The 26,507-nt window shown below is 37.6% G+C and overlaps 1 protein-coding gene across 1 annotated transcript in view; it reads right to left on the reverse strand.

Moving 5' to 3' along the window:
- Window positions 1–2,247: 2,247 nt before the first annotated feature.
- Window positions 2,248–26,507, reverse strand: part of LOC139134449 (balbiani ring protein 3-like) — a 50,656-nt gene continuing 26,396 nt past the window's right edge. The window contains exons 30-44 of the mRNA XM_070701310.1: window positions 25,268–25,420; window positions 20,041–20,184; window positions 19,655–19,804; window positions 18,963–19,145; window positions 18,548–18,604; window positions 17,887–18,036; window positions 17,400–17,531; window positions 16,975–17,046; window positions 15,873–16,022; window positions 14,780–14,914; window positions 10,641–10,712; window positions 7,825–7,962; window positions 7,486–7,620; window positions 3,291–3,350; window positions 2,248–2,743 (exon numbers count right to left, since the gene is read on the reverse strand). Coding sequence (XP_070557411.1) covers window positions 2,604–2,743; window positions 3,291–3,350; window positions 7,486–7,620; window positions 7,825–7,962; window positions 10,641–10,712; window positions 14,780–14,914; window positions 15,873–16,022; window positions 16,975–17,046; window positions 17,400–17,531; window positions 17,887–18,036; window positions 18,548–18,604; window positions 18,963–19,145; window positions 19,655–19,804; window positions 20,041–20,184; window positions 25,268–25,420 — 1,871 coding nt within the window. The 3' untranslated portion in view covers window positions 2,248–2,603. The remainder of the gene's footprint in view (window positions 2,744–3,290; window positions 3,351–7,485; window positions 7,621–7,824; window positions 7,963–10,640; window positions 10,713–14,779; window positions 14,915–15,872; window positions 16,023–16,974; window positions 17,047–17,399; window positions 17,532–17,886; window positions 18,037–18,547; window positions 18,605–18,962; window positions 19,146–19,654; window positions 19,805–20,040; window positions 20,185–25,267; window positions 25,421–26,507) is intronic.

A 26,507-nucleotide genomic window follows, 5' to 3' on the forward strand; every position in this document is an offset into this window, starting at 1 on the left:
TGCACATAGTTCAAACTGGTTGAAACTGGTTAGAGGTATCCCAGAGTATACCATCTACTCCCGGCTCTTTCCTTTAAATTCTTTATTAAAGCCCCAGTAATGCTAACTTTTGATGATAATTTCACCATTTTGAATGTGAACCATAATTTCTTGTTCTTCTCCCCAAAGAATGTTGATATACACAGTATCCAGCTTGTCAACTCAGCCCCTATGGTTGTAAACTGCATTGTTATTGTTGAAAAGTGACTTCCAGACTACAATTCCAGACTCAAATGTAAACAATAAAAACGCATTTTACGCATTTGAACGATAAGCTGACAAGACAAATAGCGTGCATTTCAACATTCTTTTGGGAGTAGAATAAGAAGTTGCAAATTAATGATTTATAAAATAAAAATAATGAAAAAAAATACCGTCAAGGACAGTGTGCTCACATTCGGTTTGAATTGGTAAATTCAAGAAATATTTAAACCAGAAAAACAAGAATGACAAAAGCAAATAAGGTCTGCAACTTAGGCACTGGAGGTCATCTTGAGGAACATGCATATCAACTTCTATAGCAATGGGACAAGCAGATACTACATACATAATATAAGCAAATGTCAACAAAAAAATTAGCCAGAGAAGGTTTGATAAAAAGAAGAGGTGGGAGAGTGGGGAAAAAATACAGAGTGGGAAAAACATGTACAAGGGATCTGGTAAAAAGTAATACTAACTCATCAATCTCCTAGACCTTTCCCCCTCCTGAATATCAAATGTTCCACCCCTTGGTAGACCATGTTTACGTAAATCCAGCTGGCAGGAAATATATTTACAACCTTGGGGATGTTTTAATTAATGCTATGAGAGCTTTCATTCGAATGTAAACAGCACTTCCACTGGGGGGGGGTGGGGGGGGGGGGGGGTGATTACGACATCTTGAATTATCCTGGATCCAAATTTCTCATCAGTTCTTGTATCTTACATGCAAAAGTTGCAAAAATTGGTTCGCAATTAAAAAAATTTACCTCTGCTTTGTCTGGATCAAATTTTACTACAAATTGATACCAAATATGACAAAATTATGTTCACAGCCTTTGAAACTGTCTCACAACATATCCTGGGTTGGTGTAGGTCATTTAAGGTCACAAACTGAGAAAATTACCTAAAATATAAAAATTTGGGGGTTTCCCAACACTTTGAGCAGAAAATCTATCTAATAACATCCCGAGGGACTTTTGTAGCAAATTACAAAGCTATCAGACAAGTAATTTTGAGAAAAAGTTTTCTTGACCAAAAAATGACAAAATTGTCTTGCAAACACCCAATCCAAATTTTAGAGGAATTGGGCTAGCGGTTTCAGAAATTTTACTTAAAATGAGAAAATTAACCAAAAAATTCAGCAAAAATACGAAATTTGAAATATCTTCACGATATTCATAAAACTGATTTTGATCAACCTTAGGAACCTGTATACCAAATATCAAAGCTATCAGATCAGTACTTTTTGAATAAAAAAAATTTTGACCAAAAATTCGGAAAATTGCCCCAAAATTACAAATATGAAAATTTCAATTCAATTTGTATAAATTTGACTGAGGTCATCCTGAGGAACATGTATACCAACTTTCAAAGCAATCAGATGAGTGGTTTCAGAGAAAAACATTTTTTGACTAAAAACTGAAAAAATTACCCCAAAAATAGAAACATGCAAATTTCACCCAAAATTTTAAACACCTAATTTAGAATACCTCAAGGAACCTGCACACCAAGTTTCAACCCTATCTGACCAACGGTTACAGAGTTTTAGCAATTTGCAGGGTTTTTCCTTTTTTCCCCTCATTTGCATATTTTTGACACTGACAAGTTCATTTGAACAAATTCACATCTACACCCCTAGGTGCACCTGTACACCAAATACTAAGACAGTAGGTGCTGGGGTTTAGGTTTTTTTGATGTGGACGGACATACATACATACATACATACAGACATGCAAATTGGATGCAAATGAACTGATTCAGCTTATACGATTACCTCACATTGGTATACCAAATGTGAGCTAAAAATCATCAAAAGTTAGCATTACTGGGGCTTTAAAATGTAAGATACGGGACATGTTATGCCCACCAGTTTTGATCAACTTTCAAATGATGGTGACATAGGGACTTGGCAGGGTATGTAAATGCTCTCCATTCTGTGTCCTCTAATCCTACCCTACAATGTGCAGTATAAGAGAAGCCATAAACAGAAGACACAAAACCAGAAACTTTACAATGTCTCATTCACGATTTTTATTGTAGATGCTTTCATAGATCATCTTTATTGCTATGAAATTTGAAAAAAAATGTACATATTTGTCAAAAGATTCTTGATGATTTTGCTGATGCTAAAACAGGTTTGTTGGAAGGCACCATTTCAAAAATGAAATTGAAACAATGATTGATAAATGGTAAAAATGCAATGTCACGAGAACTAATGAGGCGCAGACACAAGTGATATGACTTGGTTTGGCACTGAATACGATGTGCATCAAACAACGTCATCAAAATTGAATTTCATGTGCAAAAGGCACGCAAAAATGATTTAAGAAAGTTCCTAGTTCATGGTCATGATGAAAGAGGTGCTAACATCGGGTTCTTCCCCTCTGTCTACTGCCCTCAACCTCCTTGCCGTATCTGTCTGAACACCAACACTCACGAGTTGTTGGATCGCACTGTTCTTTCTCGTAATAGCCATCTTCATCGCAGTATGGAATGTGTTTTCCTGAAAGAGTGACAACCAAGAAGATTTAAAGTAGTGTGGGTAACTTTCTTGAAGTACAAACCAATTGGAAAGTATATATATGCTTAGACTTTTAACAAAGTCTGGCACAAAAATGCGCCATGTGCCTTGGGTGGGGAATTTGCTCAGAAAGTGTCGATATTGCAAGATTAAATATAGCATATCACTTCCGAATTCACTGTACTCTTGACCTGCAAGAGTGTTTATGTTCATACATACATCTGGTGGACAAAATGAATCTTACGATGAGCATATACAGACTACCAGAGAAGTGTGTGTATAGATTTGATTTGATTTGAATATTACAAAATTTGCTTTGTTTTACCCTCCAAGACTATTATAATCCTTCAGATAATTTTACTCCTCTTTTGATAACAACAGCAGTCAAAATACAGTGTCTCGCTTAGACGTGTGTTGCAAGAGTTCACTAGAACTGCAACAGAAATGGAATTGCTTCTCTTGCATCCAAAGCACAAAAAATTCAGGCACACTTTAGGTCTGAATTAGATGACAGATTCAAATTGCTTACCTTGAACAAAGTTAGCATAGGCCTCACGGACAGCAGCAGTACAAGGTGGCTCTGATGGTTCTGTAAACAGACACATGTAAAAATCAGAATAGAGAACAGATACGGATGTGGTTTCTGATTAGAATACATGATGTTTTTTAACGTACTGGTTTCTGTTATTTGATGTCTGTCAAACTGCGTTAATATTATTTATGATACTCTGTATAGTTGCCTAAGCCTGCTATACACCATTGCTTGTCTGTATACAGATAACTGACAGTACAAATACAACTGAGAGAGTTAAAGGGAAACCTAAGTCCAGCGACATTGACCGTTTATCCCTTTCAAAATCACCCTTGATTAAAATGCAGCTCAAATTTGCAACATAATTGCACGCGCTGACGACTACGGAGCGACGAAAAGAGAAGTTGAGGTAGACGACATTTATGGAAATGAGCTCGGAATCCCATGGGCGCGAAAGGGCTCATGGGAGAAGCGTGCGTGACGTCATCGGCGATACAGACGATTGTAGCTTGCAGCTGGAGGAGTACCGTGAACAGTTTAGCGCGTTCGTAAGACGACTCTAGAGAGTTCGGACAGCGATATTTCTGACATATCGAGTATTACTTTCCCCACACTAAAATCAAACCATACTAATTTAAACCAAGATATGTAATAATGGGAAAGTATCTCCACACATCGTTCGTAATTCCGCGGAGGGAGTCACTGTGCTTGTAGGCCTACAGACCCCGAACTGGATTGGAGACCTGACACTGAGTGACTCTGCGATCCTTTAGCGTTACGTTTCTAAAGCAGAGTTTTCTTTATCAGTCGCTTAAAATTAATTTTTGGTTCGTGAATGATACGTAAGTCGAGCTTAGCCAGATCTTTTAGGTTGCGAAATCTTCAATATACGGTATATCGGAAAATATTTATTCGCAATTTGACAAATGTATAGCGTCGTCTTTTTTTCGAAGTTGGTGTCGAACTTAGGAAGTCGGGCTTACTCAGATCTACAAAGTGATGAAATCTCCGATATAATGGATATTTGCCCGCTATTTAAAACAATAGTATCGTCTATATTGTTGTAAAGAATGCATTTCATACAAGACCAGCCAAAACTCTCGACGATGTCCGATATGTCCTCTGTTCAGGTCTCGATCGCCAAGTAAAAATGTATTACATGTAAAGAATGTTATTCCTGCACGGCAATCCCCAACTCACGGTGATATCTGATTGGCCCTCTCGACGAAGTTCCGATTGTAGTGTATGAAAGTTCGTGTGGAAATTTAATGAAAAAAATCCTTTACATGTAAAAAATGTATTTCGTGCATGAATAATTCTAATAATGTAAACATACAGTATTCTTGACTATCGGCCACGGATGCTATGAACTAAGAGTCGGACAGAGGTGGTCGGGTGTAAAAAATGTGAAAGAGGCTCCCCACCTAACTATCCAAAATGTTTTTGTGTCGAGTTTGTGTTTGATTCGTTGCAAAAATGTGTTCCTACATTCTTATCCGATTGTTTGTGTTAATGAAATGTTTGTTTCGCTTCGGATATTTGTAGGGAGGTTTGGATTAGTGTGTACGGTAATGTTTTGTTTGTGTGGGGAAAGCTTATGTCCAAAGTCGCCGATATTTATCGGATAAATATCCGTGATTTCGCAGACCCGTCGTGCCGACACCACACAGTGCACGTAAATCTAGTATCGTCTGGTATCGATATCGATATTAGCCTAGGAGTCCCGGTGCAATTGATATTTAGGCCTATTGGGTAAATATAATATCGGCGATTTCTCAGACCCGGCGTGCCGATCGAGACACATCATTCTCGACCGCGGGCCATCCGGGTACTTGCGGATTCTTACGTCATTTTTGCGTCAGCGCCGTTGGAAGTTTGAATTTTTCAACCACCAAAGAAATATTCGAAGTTTCAATATACATAAATGACATAACTTTTAGTTCTGCTTTTTTCCACACAATTTCTGTATCATTCTCTCTTCTGTATCGTCTGATCTCTCATTCACCTCGCTCGTATGCGTTTCACCTACTGACGTCACTCCGCGGTCGAGAATAGGCAAGAAGTCATTCCAGTATCTTGTAATATCAATATTACCAGATATAGTCACGAAATCGCCTATATTTATCGTGTATATAAGAGCGATTTCGCAGATCCGGGCTGTCGAGATGAGAGACGCTTTGTGTAGTTTCGTCTTCGGATTTTAGAGTCCCGAAATCGCCAATATTAACATTATCTGGTTAAAACCGGCGATAGTAGGCTGACTCAGCATGTCAAGATACGAACCGCATTGTGTAGTACCGTCTTGTATCGGTATCAGAGTCCCGAAATCCCTTATAAAACATCCTGAAAGAAGTAGAACATAACTTTGTATCTTTTGAGATTTAAAAACTCGCCCGACTTTCTTTAGCCACTGTCTTCGAAAAAGCTGTTCTGTGGGACGACGATAAAAGCTGACTCCGTTTGTTCTTCCTTGAGTGATTTTTGCACTCAACTGAACAACAGTTAATAATTTTTTATGCTACTGATGAGATTTAAAGAGTCGTAACGTGCAGAACTGCACTCCTGCAGTCATAGACTCCAATGCTTTGGTAAGCGGTCACACACGTTCGTGTATCACCGATGACGTCACGCACGCTTCTCCCATGAGCCCTTTCGCGCCCATGGGATTCCGAGCTCATTTCCATAAATGTCGTCTACTTCAACTTCTCTTTTCGTCGCTCCGTAGTCGTCGGCGCGTGCAATTATGTTGCAAATTTGAGCTGCATTTTATTCAAGGGTGATTTTGGAAGGGATAAACGGTCAATGTCGCTGGACTTAGGTTTCCCTTTAAGCATACTGTTCCATATGACGAACTCTATTATTCCAATGCTTGCATCTACTAGATTGTTACTTTTATGTTCCCACTAGACTGTCTAAGCGTGTCTGTTAATGTATGGGCAATATCATTTTTGTCTGATTTGGGAGACAGAACAGCATTGTAGACCTGTTGAGAAAATAATGAAGCACCACACATACTGATATCTGCATTGTCTTTCACCCTTTGAGTGCTGTAATTTTTCCCATCAAAATTTTAGTGTAACATTTTACCAAGTTTCATAAATTTTTCTGTAATTTGCTTATAATTTTGGACCAAATGGATGCCACGTTTCCCTACTACAATTTTTAATCAAAATTTTGGTGAAAATCTGAAAAAAAAATTCACTGTGGTGTATTTTATATGGGCAATAAAAACTGACTTTGGCACTGAACGGGTTATTGCCATAATAGGGCTGATTCGCGACGATATCAGTGTTCAATCATAATATACTATGCAAAAATAAATATCTAACCAATAGTTTTGACTAGTCACATTCTGAAATTACGATTAAAGTTGCACAAAACAAGATATTTCATGGTGGGAGCAGTCGGAGACATTGCAACTAGCATGCAAATACAGGTAAGACTTAGCGGGAAACTGTTTGTTGGTGTATAAATAGGGTCACTTCATGATATTTCTCTCTGTGACGATTCAGGTTTCAATATGCTTGGCCTAAAATCAACAGTTCATATTAGGCTGCACATGGGTAGACATATCCCTCTTGTGCATTGTTGCTATACGAATAAATTTTTTCCACAAGTGATAATTTCTTAATACCTTGCATACATTTAGTAAACAGGAAACGCACCTCTCGTGGTGAGCACAATAATGCAAGACAACTTTATTGGAATCCATAATAACACACTCTTTAAACCAATTTATTAAAATCTGTGATCTTTACATGATATAGCCACAAAGGCTGTACGGTAACATTAGATTATTTGTATGCAATTATAAAAGTGGTGATTGACTTCAAACAAAGTTGAGCGAGTTGAAAAATCTAATATGCAAAAAAATTGGGTACCTTTTTTTTAAATTTGCACAGGTGAAACCAGTGAAATACTATACGGATAAATGTTTTGTGTCTGTGATACTACCGGTAATTCAGAATATTCAACACAAAAAATCAATATTTAAGTTAAAACTAAATACGCTAACATTTTCATCAGCGTATTATAACTATATGAAACTGCACACAAACACCATGTGGTACTTCACGGTGCGTTATACTAAATCACTGGCATTAACTGTATTACAGTTAGTGATGATTTGAAATCTTGATTCCTACTGGTATGTCGGAATAAAGACGCTGATTAGTATCAGGGAATTTCTTACCTATTCTGACACAGACATGACCGCAGCCATTGGAACAACATTTCTCCTCACCATCACAATCATGATCATAGTCACACAACTCCGCACAGATGCCCACAGAATCACTCTGCACAGCTGGACACGTTCCTGGTTTATCTGTGAATAAATAGAGCAATCATTTAATAGCAACTGGAATATTTCTTGAGCCTACAAATTCAACGTAGAAGATATTCATCATATTGGGCAACAAATAAAAAAAAAGATGACGCTATCACCAAAATAAGGTGAAAGTGCCCTCAAAAACTAACATCATGAAATTTTCTCATCATTTGTACAGAAATTGAACGCCAAGAAACTTACCACATTCAAGAGGTCCCCTTGTCTTTGTTCCTTCCACTTCTTGACCGTCTTTGCTTGCACACCAACAATGACCAGTACTACCCCAGCACTGTTTCTTCTGATAGTAGCCATCGTCAGTACAACGCGGTTTGAAAGCTCCTGAAACAAAGGTATATTACAGGCAAAGAGTTCTGAGAATTTGTTTTCAAAGTTGACAATGGAGTGGATACTGCTATGAAACAAAGAATGTGAGGATTTTACACTTCTTAAAGGGGAAGTTCACCAAGGATGATTTTTACATGTGTGCTAGCTTTGTGTTAACTTATTCTGGAAAAGCCATTTTCACCATGTATAACTTATTTTATTTTATTTTATTAAACCTTGTTTAACGAGGGTAGCCTGGTAAGCTTCAGTAAAGATGCTTATCTTCCCCAGGGCCCTCAAATGAACATACAAACTGATACAAAGCAGAACAACATGAAACATGACAAACAAAGCTAGAACAATACAATGCACAGAAAAAAGTGGCCAGGAGTCACCACCTGCACACAGGAGGAAAAAAAATGCACAATCACACTAGATAACAAAAACAAATTTAACAAGAAAACTAAAACTTACAAACACAAAAAATTATACCCAATAAGCTTTCAGGTAGGCAGTTTTAAAACTGCTTAATGAGTTACTAGATCTTATATTTAAATCGACATTATTCCACTGATTGGCACTATTTACAGTAAAGCCTTTTCGATAAAAATCCTTATTTGTTGCAGGAACCACTAACAATTTTTGCATCTTGGATCTTGTAACTCTTTTATGATCAATTTCGGTAAAAAACTTGTCATATATTGCGGTGCAAGATTATTTAAACATTTAAAAACCATACAAACATTCTTATAAACTATTCTATCTGGTAATGGCATTATATGCATTGTTTTAAAAAAATGCTCGGTCGAAGCATTATACCTTGCATCACACATCACTCTGATAGCACGTTTCTGAATCTTATGCAACCTTTTCATAAACGGTGATGCTCACCCATAAATGACAACAGTAATCCAAGTGTGGTAAAATATAGCTATTATAAAAAAGTTTTCTTATATTCATAGGTAAAAACTGTCTTATTCTCTTGAGCAAAGCAATATTACTATTTACTTTTTTAAAAATCTTGTCACAGTGCTGCTTCCATGACAGATTTTCATCGACAAGCGTACCAAGAATCTTTTCACAGTGTACTGCTTGCAATTCCGTTTCACCAAGATTACAGTCTAAAGTTTGTTTATTCAAATGTCTACGTCTTTGTTGCGTTGTTACAATCATTGTCTTTGTCTTGTCACAATTAATGGCCATTCTATTATTCTTACACCAATTATGAACATTATTTAAGTCAGAGTTCAAAGTTGTCTCAATTTCTTGAATACATTTTGCACTGGTAGTTATGGTTGAATCATCTGCGTACATGTCAATGTTATTATCAATATAAAGTGGCAAATCATTTATGTAAATGATGAAAAATAAAGGCCCAAGTATACTACCTTGGGGAACGCCAGTCAAAATATGTTGCTTTGTAGAGTAAAAATTTCTAAATTGAACCAATTGCATGCGATTTTGTAGGTAAGATTTAAACCACCGAAGAGATTTACCATCACACCTGTAAATTGATAATTTTTCTAACAATACACTATGATCAACCAGATCAAAAGCTTTCTTAAGATCCAAAAACACTACTCCATTAATATTTCCATTATCCATAGCTTTTAGCCACAAGTTGCTAAGTTTAATCAAGGCTGTAACTCGCTCTATCTTTCACAAAAATGGATAAAAATAGTGCCAGAAGTTGCATTTTAGGGCTTCATCAACTCCATCTATTTTGAATCAATGGAATAAATGACCACAAAGCTAGCACATATGTTGAAATCATCCTTGGTGAACTTCCCCTTTAATGGCTGAACTTGGGATAGTCAAGATTTATTGACAGATTGATTAGTTGATGATGTCAACTGTACTTGTTCTCAACACAGTTAAACATAGTTGTTTACAGTGCACAAAACAATTTATAACTTTTTGTTAGCGTACTGAGACCCCTAATTTTACAGACTTCAGACAACTTTGATCTTGTGCACATAACTCTATTCTTGGAGGGGGTTGAGTGTGACTCTCTGAGTCGACATCCTCTGTTAAAAGGGAAAGCATAGTCCTTGCATGATGATAAATAAAATTTCCATGTTGTCATGATAGTGACATTATGTTTATTACCAGGTACAAAATGCAAACATTCCTTTATAACTAAATTGACTTTATGGTAGGAAACACCTCAAACTTTCTGTAAAGAAATTTTGAGCCATTCCCTTTTGAATCAACAATGAGTATCAGGGGTCACAGTGCAAAATTTGGTACCAGAGAAATAAATTATTCAATATTTACGGACACTTGATACATTCAACATGGCTGACATTCCTGTGTGGACTTCATGGGGAAAAATGAAACTTTCAAAATTCACAAAAATAAGCCCATGAAAACTTTATTTATCCAACAAATGGTAAACAAAAAAATATTGTAAAAGATTAAGAGTCCGAATATTGACCTCTGAGGCGCATTCTACCTTAACACAATGTATTCACAACTTGGTTGACAATGAAACTATGTGATCATAACCTTGTGGATTGCCGGTGAAACAAACACCTTCTGCAAGTAACTTGACTAACAGGGAAATGTGTTTTTACGTGTAAGGTGGCTGACAGTGAAACCATTGAGCTATAAATGTATTGATAGTGAACTAATCTATTCACAGCTTGATAAATTTGTAAATCAACAGCAAATTGTGTGAATTATTGTCTCACCAATTAATCGTCCCCTGCTCTTGACTTCCTTCAGTTCTTTATGGCAAGGTGGTAACTCCTCTTCAGGTTGGGCTGTATATGGGAAAAAGTCAGGAAGACAGTTCATAATGGTATGAAGCAACATCATGTGCCCACTATGCTGGCCAGATTAAACAAACAATCAATGACATTTTTTGCTGGTAAAACAAATGATTAATACGCCTGTAAAGGTGTGTATGTGTGGGTAAATTGAGTTATGTTAGTTTTGAATTACAGCTATACATCGTATTTAAATAATTGGAAGAGATGAGTTAAAGAATTCTATGACATACATGGTACATGCATTTGTAAATGATTTCATGATCCAAGATTTATTTTCAGTAAAATTCTTTGCTATGTAATCCTACAGATGTCAAGGTCTGTGTTTTGAAACATCTGCCACAGTGCACCAACTTCAACTGCTTTCTAATTTGGGGGTTGTGTTTCTCAATATAATTTGTCTGGCTTTTAAGGGTCAGTAACTTTAAGCTTTGATGATTTTTCACTATTTTTGTTGTACTTAGTGTCTACTACATCTTGTTGTTCTATTCCCCAAAGTAAGTTGAGATACACAGCACTCAGCTTGTCAACTCAGCCTGTACATGCGTGGACTGCATCGTTATTGTTGACATGTGAACTCATGTCTGGACCAGAATTCAAATAGCATTACATTTTACATGTATAGATGCTGTGTTGACAATCTAAATTATTGGTGTTTTCAACATGGGCTGGAGAGTACAACAAGAAATTGTACTTGACATCAAAAACAAAAACTGTGAAAAAATCATCAAAAGAATAGCTCTGATGATAACTGATGATTGGTACATCTCATACACCTAAGTACGGATGTCAGTAATGTTTCCCTGACCTAGCTTTATTTTTTCAATTCAATTCAATAGAACTTTATTTATCCCAAACACGGGCAATTAAAAAGGCGTGGCTCAAATACAACATCAAAAATATATAATACAAATTTACAAAATGGAGGAGACGCAGGACTATACAAAAAAACAGTTTAGGAATCATTTAAAAGCCGCACAGCGGTTGGAATGAATGACAACTTGCGCCGGTTTGACCTGCAAGCCGGGTATCTAAAACGCCGACCAGAGGGAAGTGTGTCGAACTCTGCTGATAAAATATGATCACTAGACAAAAGAATTGAGCGGGCTTTCCTGAGTACTTGCTGATTATAAAACGTAGAAAGACTTCTCTGGGGTATACCAATTAGTTTTGAGCTAAGTGAAACAATTCTATCAAGTGAAGTTTTGTTTTTAACAGACAGATTTTGATACCAACAAATGAATGAAAATGAGATAACGCTTTCAATGTAAGATTTATAAAAAAGAGATAAAATTTGTCTATCAACCATGAATGAACGCAGTTTCCTTAAAAAGTACAATCTTTGCTGCCCCTTCTTCAGTATAGCATCGGTGTTATGATCCCATTTCAATTTGTTGGTCAAATATTGAACCAAGGTATGTATACTTCGAAACAATCTCGACTTCTTGATCGTGAACAATGGACGTAGGAGGGTTGCGTTCTTGCCTCCTAAAATCAATTATCATTTCCTTAGTTTTCTTAACATTTAAGTTTAGATACGAATTATCACACCACTCAACAAACTCACTAAGAGCGGGACCATGATGACTTCTGATCCCTGTAGAAGTGTAAGCAGAGCACTATCGTCAGCAAACTTAACAAGATGGCTACCTTCATGTGTACTTCTACAATCGTCAGTATAAAGGATGTACAACAGAGGAGACAGAACGCAACCCTGAGGAGAACCTGTATTTGTTTGAATGATACTTGACAAAATACCATTGACAAACACCCTTTGTGATCTATTTGTAAGAAAGTCATAATCCAAAGTACAAGTTGATTGCTAAAATTAAATTTTAAGAGTTTTTCTGCAAGGATGTGGCGTTGGATTGTGTTGAAAGCACTGGAGAAATCTGCGAAAAGGATTCTTGCATGAGCACCTGTTTTTTCTAAGTGTTTGTACAGTGTATTGAGAATGAAAAGCTTAGCATCTTCAACACCTTTTCCCGGTCGATATGCAAATTGTAGGGGGTCTAGTTTGTTGCCAACCTTTGTCAGAATAATGGACTTAATTATTTTCTCAAATGTTTTCATTACCAGGGAAGTACAGCTTTCGAAAATCATTGGGTTTTTTATGGTTAGCTTTCTTTGGGACTGGTACTACTATAGAATTTTTCCATATGGCAGGAATACTAACTGTATCAAGAGAAACTTGGAAAAGGTGTTGTAAGACTATAAGCTGATCAGCACAGAACTTCAGGGTGCGACCACAAATACAATCAGGACCTGGACTTTTGTACACATTTAATGATTTTAAAGTTTTAGCTACTTTCTCTGTCTCAATAGACATCCCTAACTCAGGAGATAATGACTGTTTTAGATTTGAGATTTGAGATGAGAAATCCTCTGTTTCAAAACGAGTGAAAAATGTGTTCAGGACCTTTGGCAGCGCCGCTGAGTCTAAGTTATTTAGTGTAACTTTTGACTCTGAAGGAGTAACCTTATTTACTGCTGCCATATGCTTGATACCTTGCCAAGTAGATCGAAAGTTACCAGAAAGAAACTTTGATTGAATTTTATTTTTATAATCTAACTTTGCCTGCCTAATCGCTCTCTTGACCTCTTTGTTTATCAACTGCTTCTCGCCTGATGTACCCTGAAAAAAGATTCTCTTCTTCTGGTTGAGAATAGACTTTAATTTTTTGGTCACCCATGGCTTGTTATTGGGGAAAATTTTAACAGTTTTCGTAGGAATAACAGAATCCGCACAAAATGAAATATAGGAAGAAATGACATCGACAAGTTGATTAAAATCGATACAAGAATGATAAAACATCTCCCAGTCAGTACATTCGAAACACGCCTGTAAGCTAGAAATACTGTCTACTGACCAGTTCTTCACAGCTTTTGTTACTCTACGAATCCGCTTAATGACTGGTTTATAGATAGGGGCAAGCATTACAACATTATGATCTGAAGATCCAAGAGAGGGCAACGCAAAAGATTTGTATGCGTCAGGAACTGTACCATAACATCTATCAAGTATTTTATCAAAACGAGTAGGACACGAAACATATTGGTGGATATTTTTTGCACTCTTGCTAAAGTCACAATGATTGAAGTCACCAAGTACAAACTTCGGAGCATCCGGGGCAAGTGATTCCAATTTCTGTAAATTATTTGATATGTGTTCAGCTGCTGTAGAAACATTCGCTCGTGGGTGTACGTAGACTAAAGTGAAAAACAATTGAGAAAATTCTCTGGGAATGTAGAACGGACGAAGAGAAATAGACAATAGCTCAATATCAGGTGTGCACATTCCATCACGGACAGTCACGGTTTTACACCATCGCTCATTTACATAAAAAACACACTCTGCCGCCATGATCTTTTCCTGTCTTCTCTTTCCAAACGGATTGGTGTACCAAAACCATCAACAAATAAATCTTGATCACAAACCTGTTCATCCAACCAAGTTTCCCTGAAAGCAAGCAGACATGAATTTTTATATTCATTCATGTAGTTTACATTAGCTTGCAGTTCATCGACCTTTGCACGTAAAGAACGAACGTTTGCTAGAAGAACAGTTGGTAATGGCAGTCTGGATTTTCGCTGTCTCAGTTTTTGTCTTACACCACCCTTCCTACCTCTTTTCCTTCGCTTGTGAGTTCCTGCAGTAAAATTGTCGTTCTCGTCTGAGTGTATCGTTGTACGTAAAATATCAACTGGAAAGTTAGCATTCAAAACATTAGCAGACACCTGTTGGTCACGCAAGCTCAGCAAGATTTCCCGGCTGTAAACAAAGGGAAATGGACCATGACCATGGCTGTTCTGTGTCTTCACTCCGCCACATCGATGAAAGTGTACCAACAGAGCCAGGAACACCAAAAATACACAGAACGAGTTGCCGTCCATTCTCCAACCATTCATGATGAAAATACGTATGAAAATGAGGGAAAAATATCACTCACAAGGACGAAAATCCAACAAAAAAACGTAGAGATAGAGCCACAGTGTCGCCGCTAGTGCAGCGCCAACATTCACATTCATTTAGTGATGGCAATTAAGACTGCCTAACTCACCTCTGATACAGGAGTGGCCGCAGCCATTAGAGCAACACTTCTCATCTCCTGGGCAGTCATGATCATAGGTACAGAGTTCAGCACAGCTACCATAAGATCCGGCGGGCTCTACCGCGGGACAAGTTCCCGGTTTGTCTTCAAATGATCAAAAAAGTTATTGAGATCATGTCAGTGCTTTGTGGATGTTTGTGAGCACCGCAATAAAAAACACAACCACACCTTCTAAAAGCTAAAATATTATGTAGACTGTGGCATGCAAAACGATGTAAGGAAGATGCAATGTTTACTTTGTAGAAATTATCCATCTTCAGTCCTACTGCTGTCAGTTGACTGATATATTACCATGGATGAAATTAAAAGACCTAATTAACTTGAACTTCTCCTCAGGGAAACTTTCCAGTCATTCTCTTTCAAAATCAACGACGCAAACTGAGGGTCACAATGCAAAGTTTGGTACTATGGAAACAAATAACCACAAATTTACTGAAAATTCGAAAAGGCTGCCATCCCTTGGTTAATTCTATTTGGTTTAATGAAATTTTTGATTTTCACAAAAGTAACCCCTTGAAATATTTGTTTATTCCATGAGTTTCAAAATATGCCGGACAAAAAGTATGGTGAAAGTTTAAGAGTCTGAATATCCGTTCTGAGGTATATGCAACCTTAAACAAGCGACCTAGTGGCAGATATAGCTCCACTGCTGGGCTGGTTTGTCAATGAAAAGAATATTGGTGAACGTTGGACATTTCCTTTGACAGAAACCAGCAAATTTTCCCAAAAATCATAAATATGAATAATTTCAACAATCTCAGTCAGGTCATCCTTACAAACCTGTAATACAAAAGCAATCAGACTAGGACATACTATAAAATGTGATGTTTTTTATGAATTTTTTGACCAAAAGTGACAAACATTGTCCCAAGAATACAGCTTTACAGATTTTTTCACAATTTGAACAAAACTGATATGATAGTTCATGTATGGGAAATGCGATTGATCCAATATTGAAAGTTAAAAGGACTAATTGAAAAATGACTTCTGCAGTTGCTTACTGATCAAGTTCACTTGTACAGCATACTTCAACTAAACCTACCACAGACAAGGTTGTCTCCAGTTCTAACATTGGTACGAGTTCCTTCCACTTCTTCACCGTCTTTGTTTGTACACCAACAATAACCAATGCTTTTGTGACACTGCTTTTTGTCATAGTACCCATCATCTCTACAAGTCGGCTTGAAGGCTCCTACAACAACATAACAACATTATCACGCATTTGAAACATATTCTCTCTATGTCCTGAGGTTTCATATGGCCACAGAACTTTTCAAAACGCCTTCTGTATTATCATATCTTGTATTAGATTACACCTGTTTTATAAGCAATGATTGTTGTTGTTCTTGAATATTGCATCTCCTTTATTTTGTACACTGAAATCTGTCTCTGCACAGGTTTTACTAAAATAAAAATAAAAGTAAGTAAAATAACAATTTAAAGAGAAATTATTATTAATATAGCACAGACCGCCAACAATCTACGTTACAACTTTTGAGTTGAAAAATGTTACACAGAAACCTCCCCTTTCCGCTGTAATTTTTGATGAAAATGGTCTGTCTACAACAATGAGCACAATAGTGTCATGCCTAATACATTTCTTCTGCATGAAAAGTCCTGAAAGCAGAACCAAGTCGAGTGTTCACAGAAAATGTTCATGGAATTTCACTGTTTATTACAAGTCTCGATGTGAGTGCAAATCAGTGCATTGATTTGAATAGGATCATCTGAGAAGTAGGCGGGCCAGAGAACCAAGTACTGACTGGTTTCCATGGTTACCCGGTCCAGTGAAGGTGTTTGACGTTTTCGATGTCAACGTAGATGCTTAATGCTAGAAGAAGAATATCCATACACTGCAGCAGGAGACAATTTGCCCTCCTGGCATCAGGCACATTGTTACCTGCTCTCGGGTACATAAACCCATGTATTCAGGATAATATATAATCTTAAACGTGTGAAAGTAAAACTGTCGTGGTAAACCATGGACTGGACAAGTGAAACCAGGAGTTCACAACTTTATGTAATATATTTATACAGAGAATACAATCGCTATGTCTACTCTAAATCAGCACCTACAACTGACAGCAAGTTGCCATGAGTGACAAGTATGTTGCACAGTTAGGTGACATTGCCATGTAACTCACCTAGCAAAGGTCCCTGCCTATCAGCATCACGGAGTTCCTTGTGGCAGGGTGGCAAGTCCACTTCAGCTGGTACTGTGAATAGCAAAATGGCAGAATTGTATAGTTTGTCAGTCTAGATAAAGAGGAATCAAACCTATCGTTGAAGATTTTCAAGACAATGCATCTCCGAGAATTCTTTCATATTCTGAGATTTTTCAAGTACATTTCTTGCCTATTATTTATCAAAATTATCCGTAAATACATGATTCATTTATCATTTCTGTTCTATCTTTGTGCTCTACATTACACAGTGACAAGGCTACTTTACGTTACTCTCACTGACTTCTGCCAGACCCAGTAAAGAGTACACACGATTTCCATTTTGTGACTGAATTTATATTGACATCATTTTGACTTGGAGCAACGACAGCAGGACTGAACCTCACCTCTGATACATGAGTGGCCGCAGCCATTAGAGCAACACTTCTCATCCCCTGGGCAGTCATGATCATAAGTACAGAGTTCAGCACAGCTACCAAAATATCCGGGCTCTACCGCAGGACAAGTTCCCGGTTTGTCTGCAACAAAATAATACAATAAAATCACGATGATACTAATACTTTACAAGTGAGAGTCTTTACAGATACGTATTTGCACCATGGATTTTTTACATCCATGATGACACTGAGACGGAGCAGATACCACACAGCACATTGATTGTCACCATGTTGTGTTTAACAATGGGATCTCTTTGGGTTATGACTCTTTTCCCACAGGTCTTGTAATTTCTGTACTCTCAATGTTTGTCTGACAAAGAGAATCAGAATAACACAAAAATATTTCCTACAAATCAACATCTTATAGAACGCAAAGTCACATAGTGACACACAGATTGTTATGTGTTACATGTACCCCTTGTTACAATACACCTACCACAGTCAAGTGTGTCGCCATATCTAACATTGGTACGCGTCCCTGCCACTTCTTCACCATCTTTGCTTGAACACCAACAATAACCAATGCTATGATAACACTGCTTCTTATGATAATAACCATCACCTGCACAGGTTGGTGTGAACGATCCTGCATCGAAATGAGAAATATATCGCCCCCAAATGGTCATTAAAAATTATGTACAACTGACTCTGGCCTAGAAGGCAGGACATCTCCATGGGGACAGTTTTTGATGGCTTTAGCACAGATATTGATTTTTATAGAAGAAATCTTGTTTTATGTAATTTCCATCAACCTACATGTGTTAAAGATTTAGCAATCTGATCTGTATAACTGAATCCCTTTACTGTAAACCATGAGAACAAATTTGGGGAGAATACGAGACTGCATACAGAATGGCGCTAATACTTGTACAAACCTGAATACACTGGCTAAAGAGCCAATAGCTTTCACCTTGATGATTCATTGCCAACAAAATGACCGATATATGAATATCTCAGTTGCTATATACCGTACACATCTCTGAAAGTCAGTCCGTGATTGAAAGACAACAGTGCGCATAGGTAATAGAGTTCCTTTTAAAAATTGTTGTGCCATTAGCACCATACATATCTGCATTGTATGGAAACTGTTGCCTTACCTGGTGGAGAACCACGTCTTTGTACTTCTTGGAGTTCTTTCTGGCAATCAGGTAAATCTAAGAGACAAAAAGTGGAGTAAGACCTAAAAAGCATCACATACCGTCAACTCTACAGCCAGGAATATAATCTTACATTATTTGTAAATTGTTCTATACTATCCTGATACACAACTTATATTTTTTCCCCATATCACAGATTTCACTCGATCATGTCAAGTCAATCAAAAGCACAATGGACATATTGGCTCACTGAGTTTAATGTTGATGGCTAAGGTAACCACTTAGTTTTTTGTTGTGGATAAATAAAATCTTTCACTTTTGAGAGTCACCGTCAGTAAAACACTGCAGCTATAACTCTGGACACCAAATTGCCTTAGCCCTTGACATTGAATAGTGTAATTAAACGAGCACAAACCTCCTTCATCTTTTCTGTTGTCTCCTCCTCCTCCTCCTCCAAGATCAAACGGAGGAAGACAGATGTGACCACACCCATTTGAGCAGCACTTCTCTTCTGCGATGCAGTCATCGTCTGATGAACAGAACTCTATGCAAACTCCACTCACACCTGGTTCCACAGCTGGGCAGCTGCCGGGCTTCTCTGTAACAGAGTGGATAAAGACTGTGGAGTCATACAGTAGGTTTATGACAACCAAAGTGTATCTGGGGACCACTTGTATGCTCTCATGTGTACCACATTTGAGGAGGAATAGACAGACATGAGTCTGCAGAATGTAGGTCACAGTATTAATTTACTTAGATTCAGTTATTGGCATTGTTTGTCAGGATTCATTGGATCAACAATCTGCTGGAGTGTACATTATGTCAAGATGTTACTAAATCTGCGATATGCCATTTACAAACAATATCAATGAACCAGACATATTGACAAAAGCAGTGTAAATATTCAAATTGAGTCCACCGGGTGTGAAAGATGTGATGAATACTGCGATGGAAAAAGTTACCCTTCACTGTGTAAATAATCATGTACAGTAATATGCACACAGTGACCATACATTGCTTCATTTGCGTTGTACACAAGGCACCACCTTGACAGATGCAAGTAAGTCAAGCACGTACAATTATTAAAACATGCATTGAAAGCCATACCTTTCTTGGCTGGTGATACACAGGTATGTCCGCAGCCGTTGGAACAACACTTGTCAGTGCCTGGACAATCTCCATCGTGGGTGCAGAACTCAAAACAGGTGCCAAAGGCTCCTTTTTCAACAGCAGGACATTCTCCTGACTTGATAATGACTGTAAAGGTACAAAGACAAATAAAGGCCTTTATAGTTCTTGGCATACAGCAATTTACTTGTAAAGTGTTGAGGCAGCTTGTAGACAATTTTCACAGAATACCACGTTTTAAGAAGGATAAATTTCAAAGTTAGGAAGAAATGAAAAGATTATACATTCTTCACTTGAAACACAATCAATATGAGCCTACAAGCCATAACACCATGTTAGAGTAAAAACAAGAGTGCCACAATTACCTGACACTTGAGGGCGTATGCATGTATGTCCACAACCATTGGAGCAGCATTTTTCATCACCCTCGCAGTCAAAATCATTGTTACAGTCTTCCACACAGATACCGCCAACTCCAAGCCCAACAGCGGGACATCTGCCTTCTTTCTCTGTAACATAATAAAATGCAATAATAATATTGAAAACCACTGAAACAAGTAAGCAAGAAATAATCAAAATATATGACCTGAAATGAATGTAATCAATTTTCGTAATTAGTGCTTGTTGTACTTGGGCCTCAGCCCAAGTACATTTGTTTTCATTCCGTGGGAAAAAACTGTAAGGTATGACCATTTCTGGCTGAGACCAGGGAGGGCAAAATGTCTTGGCTTCATCTTTCTTGGCATAATAAATGGCGTAATGATGTTAACAGAATGGAAGTGCTGCTCTCAGCCAGTCTTGAATAAGTGAGATGTGAATATTAATGCTTCTCTATCTGAGTTTTTGCCACAAAATCTTCTGAATATAATCAAAATGTGCACCGAAATGCAACAATTAATGCACCCTCCGTTTCCTAGTCATTGGCACGACCCTTGCTACACCCACTGGACGAGCCAAAGTGGGAGGGGTAATTTCAGTTTGGTCGAACAAGAGGGCTCGAGACCAGAATTTAACATTTAAACTTGAAACATGTTTAATCGCTGACAAGATGTGGACTAGTGTTAATCAGAGTAAAATTGTGAAAAGGAAAGGTTTTATATCCCGGACACAATGAAAACCATTACGACTGGAAACTGTACCCCCAGTTGAGAATAGTAATGCTCACAGTGATGGAGAACACTTATCCTTGAGCTGAGAAAACCAGACCATCATTTCGAAATAGAGCTGCAGATTCGAGAAGCTCGTTCAAAATAGCTAGGTACACCCCATAAAGGGGTGGTTTCGAGTTTTGAGGGCAAATTTCGCCTCCTTCATATAGAAATCGTACGTTTGTTTTTCCAGGAGAACACACCATTTGACACAAAATTTGCATGTAAAGGGGTCGCCAGTAAGCACGTGGTCAAATCTGGCATAAGAAACAATATGAAATGTTGAGTAAAGCCAGTCCAAAATAAACTGATTTGAACTTTTGTGTTTTGTAATTTATACCACTGCAGTAACATTACCTTTTTTTGACAACATCACACAATGTAATACGTTTTGAAACTGAATACTCCAACGTATTCTGTGTCTCCTTTGCTAAAAAATACGGTATGCCGATTACCATGTAAGGAGATGATGACGTCAAGACAGATTTGTAGTGCGTTTGGTCCTGGATGGTGCACGAAGTTTTGTCAAGGTAGCTTGTGTATTTATTTCCTAAATGGGAGAGATTAGGGTCGATCTAAACGAAGGCCGAAGAATGTTATGATACCCTAAGCGAGCTGAACTCTAACGCGAATGGTTGGATAATTTGGAGGATGTCTAGAGTATTGAATTTCAACTGCGTCACAAGTTTGCGAAATGAGTATTCCGTCGAACGGTCAACGAACGATATTTTAGAAATCTGGAGACATGGCACATCGCATTTTTATTTTAGTATTTTATATTTTACAAAAGATTTAAGAAGCAATGATTTTGTCGAAAATTCTGAAAAAAATATAGGAAGATTTGATCGCGAACACATTTTCACTTGGGGTCAACTACTGTAGCCCTGCGTACGATGCTGTGTGTTCCACTACAGCTAATCGCCCCGCTCACCGCAGCCCTGCAAAGACCCGTACGTAGGGTCGGTGACTTCAAATCCATTTTGGGACTTGACGTAAAAACTTAAAAAAGCCAAATTACTGCCGAAATTCAGCGTTCTTGGGCCCAAGTCGTATCCCAGCCTACCTCAGCTACTCGATCGCTTCCAAAAATGACAGTCTTTTATTCACTTCTCGTAAATAACCGTCGATGTCGGCAACTCTCTCGCTAGCCCTGCGGCCCTGCGTACGATGCTGTGTGTTAGCTGTAGCACATAGCATCGTACGCGCGCGGGGCTAGGGGTCAACATGGGGTCGCAGCCATGTTGCCTCAAAACTTATTTCTGTCTGCACTCAAAACTCAAAAATGTCGGATATGAACCTGAAAAATCGATGCAATTTTGTCAAACTTCGGCGAAATTTCAGCCTATAGACAAAATTTCATCCAGGTAAGGTAAATTTACTGAAATTTGATCGACAAATAATCCTGAGCTTGAACGTGACAGCTCGCCTTCCTTCTCCGGGAAGTCAAGTATCCAGCTGCCCATACACAGTTGCCCATATGGCCAGGTTTATGAGATTGCTTTCAAGCGACGGCGGCAGACCGTACGGTGCTCTGGATATGAACCTACCGCCGGTGTAGCTGTAATAACTGTTGCATTGTTTTTAGTGCCCAAGGACGAAGTCCTGGGGGAGTTATAGGTTTGGTCATGTCAGTCCGTCCGTCCGTCCGTTCACGCAGATATCTCAGACATGCCCTGGTCAATTTCTTTCAAACTTTGCACAAGAATAGTACCTAACCCCATACAGATGCACGTCGATTTGTTTCACAATGCGATCAAATTTGGCCGTGTTAGAGGACTTTTTAGTTTACACCTCCATAGACTCCCATGTATAAGGCAGTTCTCCATAGACTCCCATGTATAAGGCCAAAAAAAATAAAAATTTAGTTTCTCATCGTATTCATATTGCCTAAAGGATGCAGTGACACAGTTTTTTGTCCCCTCGGATAAAGTCCAGGGGGCTTATAGATTGGGTCATATCCGTCCGTGAGTCCATCAGTGAGTCCATCGGTTCACACAGATATCTCAGACATTTTGACAAAATATCATGTGACCTTGGCGACCTTTGACCTCAAATATACATATTTGTCCATAACTCGGTAACCACAAGTGCTAAACCTTTCATATTTGGTATGATGGGACACCTTATGACGCCACATATTGTACTGCATTAATTATGCGCATATCTAATTTTGAGCGAGCCAATAGAGCTAGAGGTCTGATTTTTGGTATATAGGGATAAGTTAACAATATAATTTGTTTGACAAAACGTCACCTGACCTCAATGACCTTTGACCTCAAATATACATATTTGTCCACAACTCAGTAACCACAAGTGCTACATCCTTCATATTTGATATGATCATAGACCCTAAAAACGGACTCCGTTTTTAGGGTCTATGGTATGATAAGTCACCTTATGACACCACATATTGTACCTCATTAATTATGTGCATATCTAATTTTGAGCGAGCCAATAGAGCTAGAGGTCTGATTTTTGGTATATAGGAATAACTTAGCAATACAATTATTATGACAAAAGGTCACGTGACCTCAATGACCTTTGACCTCAAATATATATATATATTTGTCCACAACTCAGTAACCACAAGTGCTACACCCTTCAAATTTGGTATGATGGGACACCTTAATGACACCACATATTGTACCTCATTAATTATGTGCATATCTAATTCTGAGCAAGCCAATAGAGCTGGATGTCCGATTTTTGGTATATAGGGATAACTATAGGGTAGAAATCTAAATATGCCCATCTAAATATTAGACATCTACCATCGAGAACAAAAGAAATTTGCTGTAATTTGAATATTTAAGGAGTTTAAGCAATTTCCACTATAAATAAAGAACCCCTGCCTCAAACTCCACAAAAGTTGCTAGACATATTTTGCCGTTGTCATGCCATTGCTTCGTTTAATAACCAGTTACTCAAATGCCTAATTGACAGGAGGAAATTCAAGACCATATTTGAATAGTAGTATATATTGTCCTCAAAATTACTCTATCACGGCCCAAGTACTCATTGCCTTCAGCAATACTGCCTTGTTTGATATGTAATTGTTCCTTCAACTGTTCAGTATTTTGTAGAATAATTAAAGTAACACCGAAGTGTTCATTCTATGAATACTGTGTTCACTGTCATTGCCTGTGTTTCCTCATCCACTCTCAAATTCGTAAAATTACTAATTTTTTAGATGATTTACTAATTTTTTTCATTGTTGATTGGTAAATATACGAATGCAAGGAAGCAGCTAGTTGATTGAGAGCTGAAGGCCCTCAAACCTCAAAATAGTTCTGTCTAAGCACATGTTGTACTTAATTTGAATTTGATTGAATGATATTCCGTATTGGAACGGTTAAGTTTACTTAATAAATTTCAAAATTTACGAAAAGTTTCAATACCCGATTCGTAAATTTACTAAAAAATTTCAGAAGCCAGAGGAAACACAGATTGCCCTTCATCAGTATCTCCTGTCCTTTGAAAGAACATTAATGATAAGTCAGAACAGAGCATGTAGGAAATTTGGATTATGACATTGTCTTTCCTCTTCACAGTGTGGCATGTGTGTGGCAAAATACAAGGCAAGATTCAAGATCACAGACAGCATTTTGCATTAATTTCCAGTGACCTAGGGGCATCATCAGGGTTACGCGCAACCCTTCTGCTGCGAATTTAATATGTCATCATCATCAGGTCAAGTTGGCTAATACTAGTTATAAGTATAATATCTCCCATATCTTGCATTCTGACAAAGGCTTGAATGTTTTGAGGCCTTGGAACATGTATATGTAGTAAACATGATTTTTACTCACTTATACTTAAACAATTACATACCATGCCAAATAGGTGAAAATATGGATAGGTTTTGGCTCAATACCACTTTAATACTAACTTATAAGATGAGGAGTTGACAGGCCTGGCTGGATAAGGGTTAAGGATAGTACATACAGCTAGATACTCCCAGCAAAACCTTTATAAACCTTTTAAGTTTAATCCAAATAGATTGTGACCACTAATCCACTAAATTCCAAGATGTTACACAAGAACAAGCATTCAAGCTTGCAAGAGATTCTTAACCTTAAAGGTACGGCAAGAGATTTTGATATCTACTTCTGTTTTTCAAATACATCTCAATAAAAGTATCAATAGCCTCTGGGGCAGCTTGTCCACCATTATTGCAATCAATCATTGCTACATTCTGCACAGACCTGAATGACTACCCTGACTGAACAGCTGGTCGTCAACCTAATTTTTTTCCTTAGCAAAACTGTCAAAGAAAATGATCAGTTTGAAAAATAATACAATTGTCGGATTAAAACAAATTATCAGTGCTGAAATGAATAAAGAAACATATTAATATACACTCATCCATTTGAACATAATTCAAGCGTAACGGTGGAAGAACTCTGTATATTGAATAAGAAAATACAGTTATCTTAAAAAGTACCTGGCACTTTGACATCGATAGTATGTCGACAAACGTGTCCACATCCATTGGAACAACATTTCTGGTCTCCTTGACAGTCATAATCATCTCTACATTCTTCAACACATGCCCCGATTGAATCTGACTGAACGGCCGGACATGTACCTGGTTTTTCTGAGAAACAAATGGGAAACCTTTATGAGTTCACAGTATCAAAGAGTCAAACTACAGAACTGTAATATTTTATGCACAAAAAGACATAACACTGGGTCAAATACACTCATAGTCAACTACAATTGAAAGCTTTTTTAAGTACTTTATTCAGCTATTTTCAAGGTGTTTATAGGCCAAAATTCCATTTTCTAGGTATCATTTTACAGTACATCATATTGTCTAACATGTTACATATCATTTTCAATATCATGACTGAATGTTTCGTTATTTTCTAAAACTATGGGTGCGTATCAACTCTCCAGGACTTTCCACAACTCATTTTTATTTTGAAGTAATTTCAAATGACTTTCCAGGCTTTAAAATTCACAGACTTTCAAGAATATTCTAGGAGCACACAGACCCTGATGACAAATTGGTGAATTTGAATATTGTTGTGGCAGATGAACAGAAAGTAAATGTAATATACATTGAGTAAGAATACTGGAAGGTATGTGACACTTTTCATGTCTTGAGGAACATGTCAATGACCATCAAAGGAACATCATAGATCTCCTTTACAATATTAACTGCTATGGTGCATTCTTCAAAAAGGATACTACTAAAACCTGACCAGACGGAGGATGTATAAACTAGAGTTGTGCTACTGTGCAAATACCAGCAGGAATATGCACTTCTAAACAGTTGGGCGACGTAAACTAGTCTTCAGTCGCTAACTGTTACCAAGCAAGAGTACATGAAACTTCCTGATCTCTGTCCTTCTTACTTCAGTAATGAACTAAGAGATTTTTAACTATAAATATTATAACAAACCCGATGATAACTTTGAAATGCTGTTGTCGCTACTATATTATTGTTATCAACTAGCATTATTAACCCATCTCTGAATGGGTTTCCTGGTGCTGTTACTCTAAAGAACACAAACATCTTTGTCATAAACTTCTATGAATAATCCTTGATGATGAAATAAACAAGCCTGTTGCGTGACAAACACTTCAGAATAGGCTGTTTTGATTTCAATGGTAAACAACAGGATTTCCAAATGTGCAGAGAGCTTCCATGAGCTTGACAAACTGAATTACTGAGAAAA

This window comes from Ptychodera flava, chromosome 6 (assembly GCF_041260155.1).
Source record: "Ptychodera flava strain L36383 chromosome 6, AS_Pfla_20210202, whole genome shotgun sequence".
NCBI lineage: Eukaryota > Metazoa > Hemichordata > Enteropneusta > Ptychoderidae > Ptychodera > Ptychodera flava.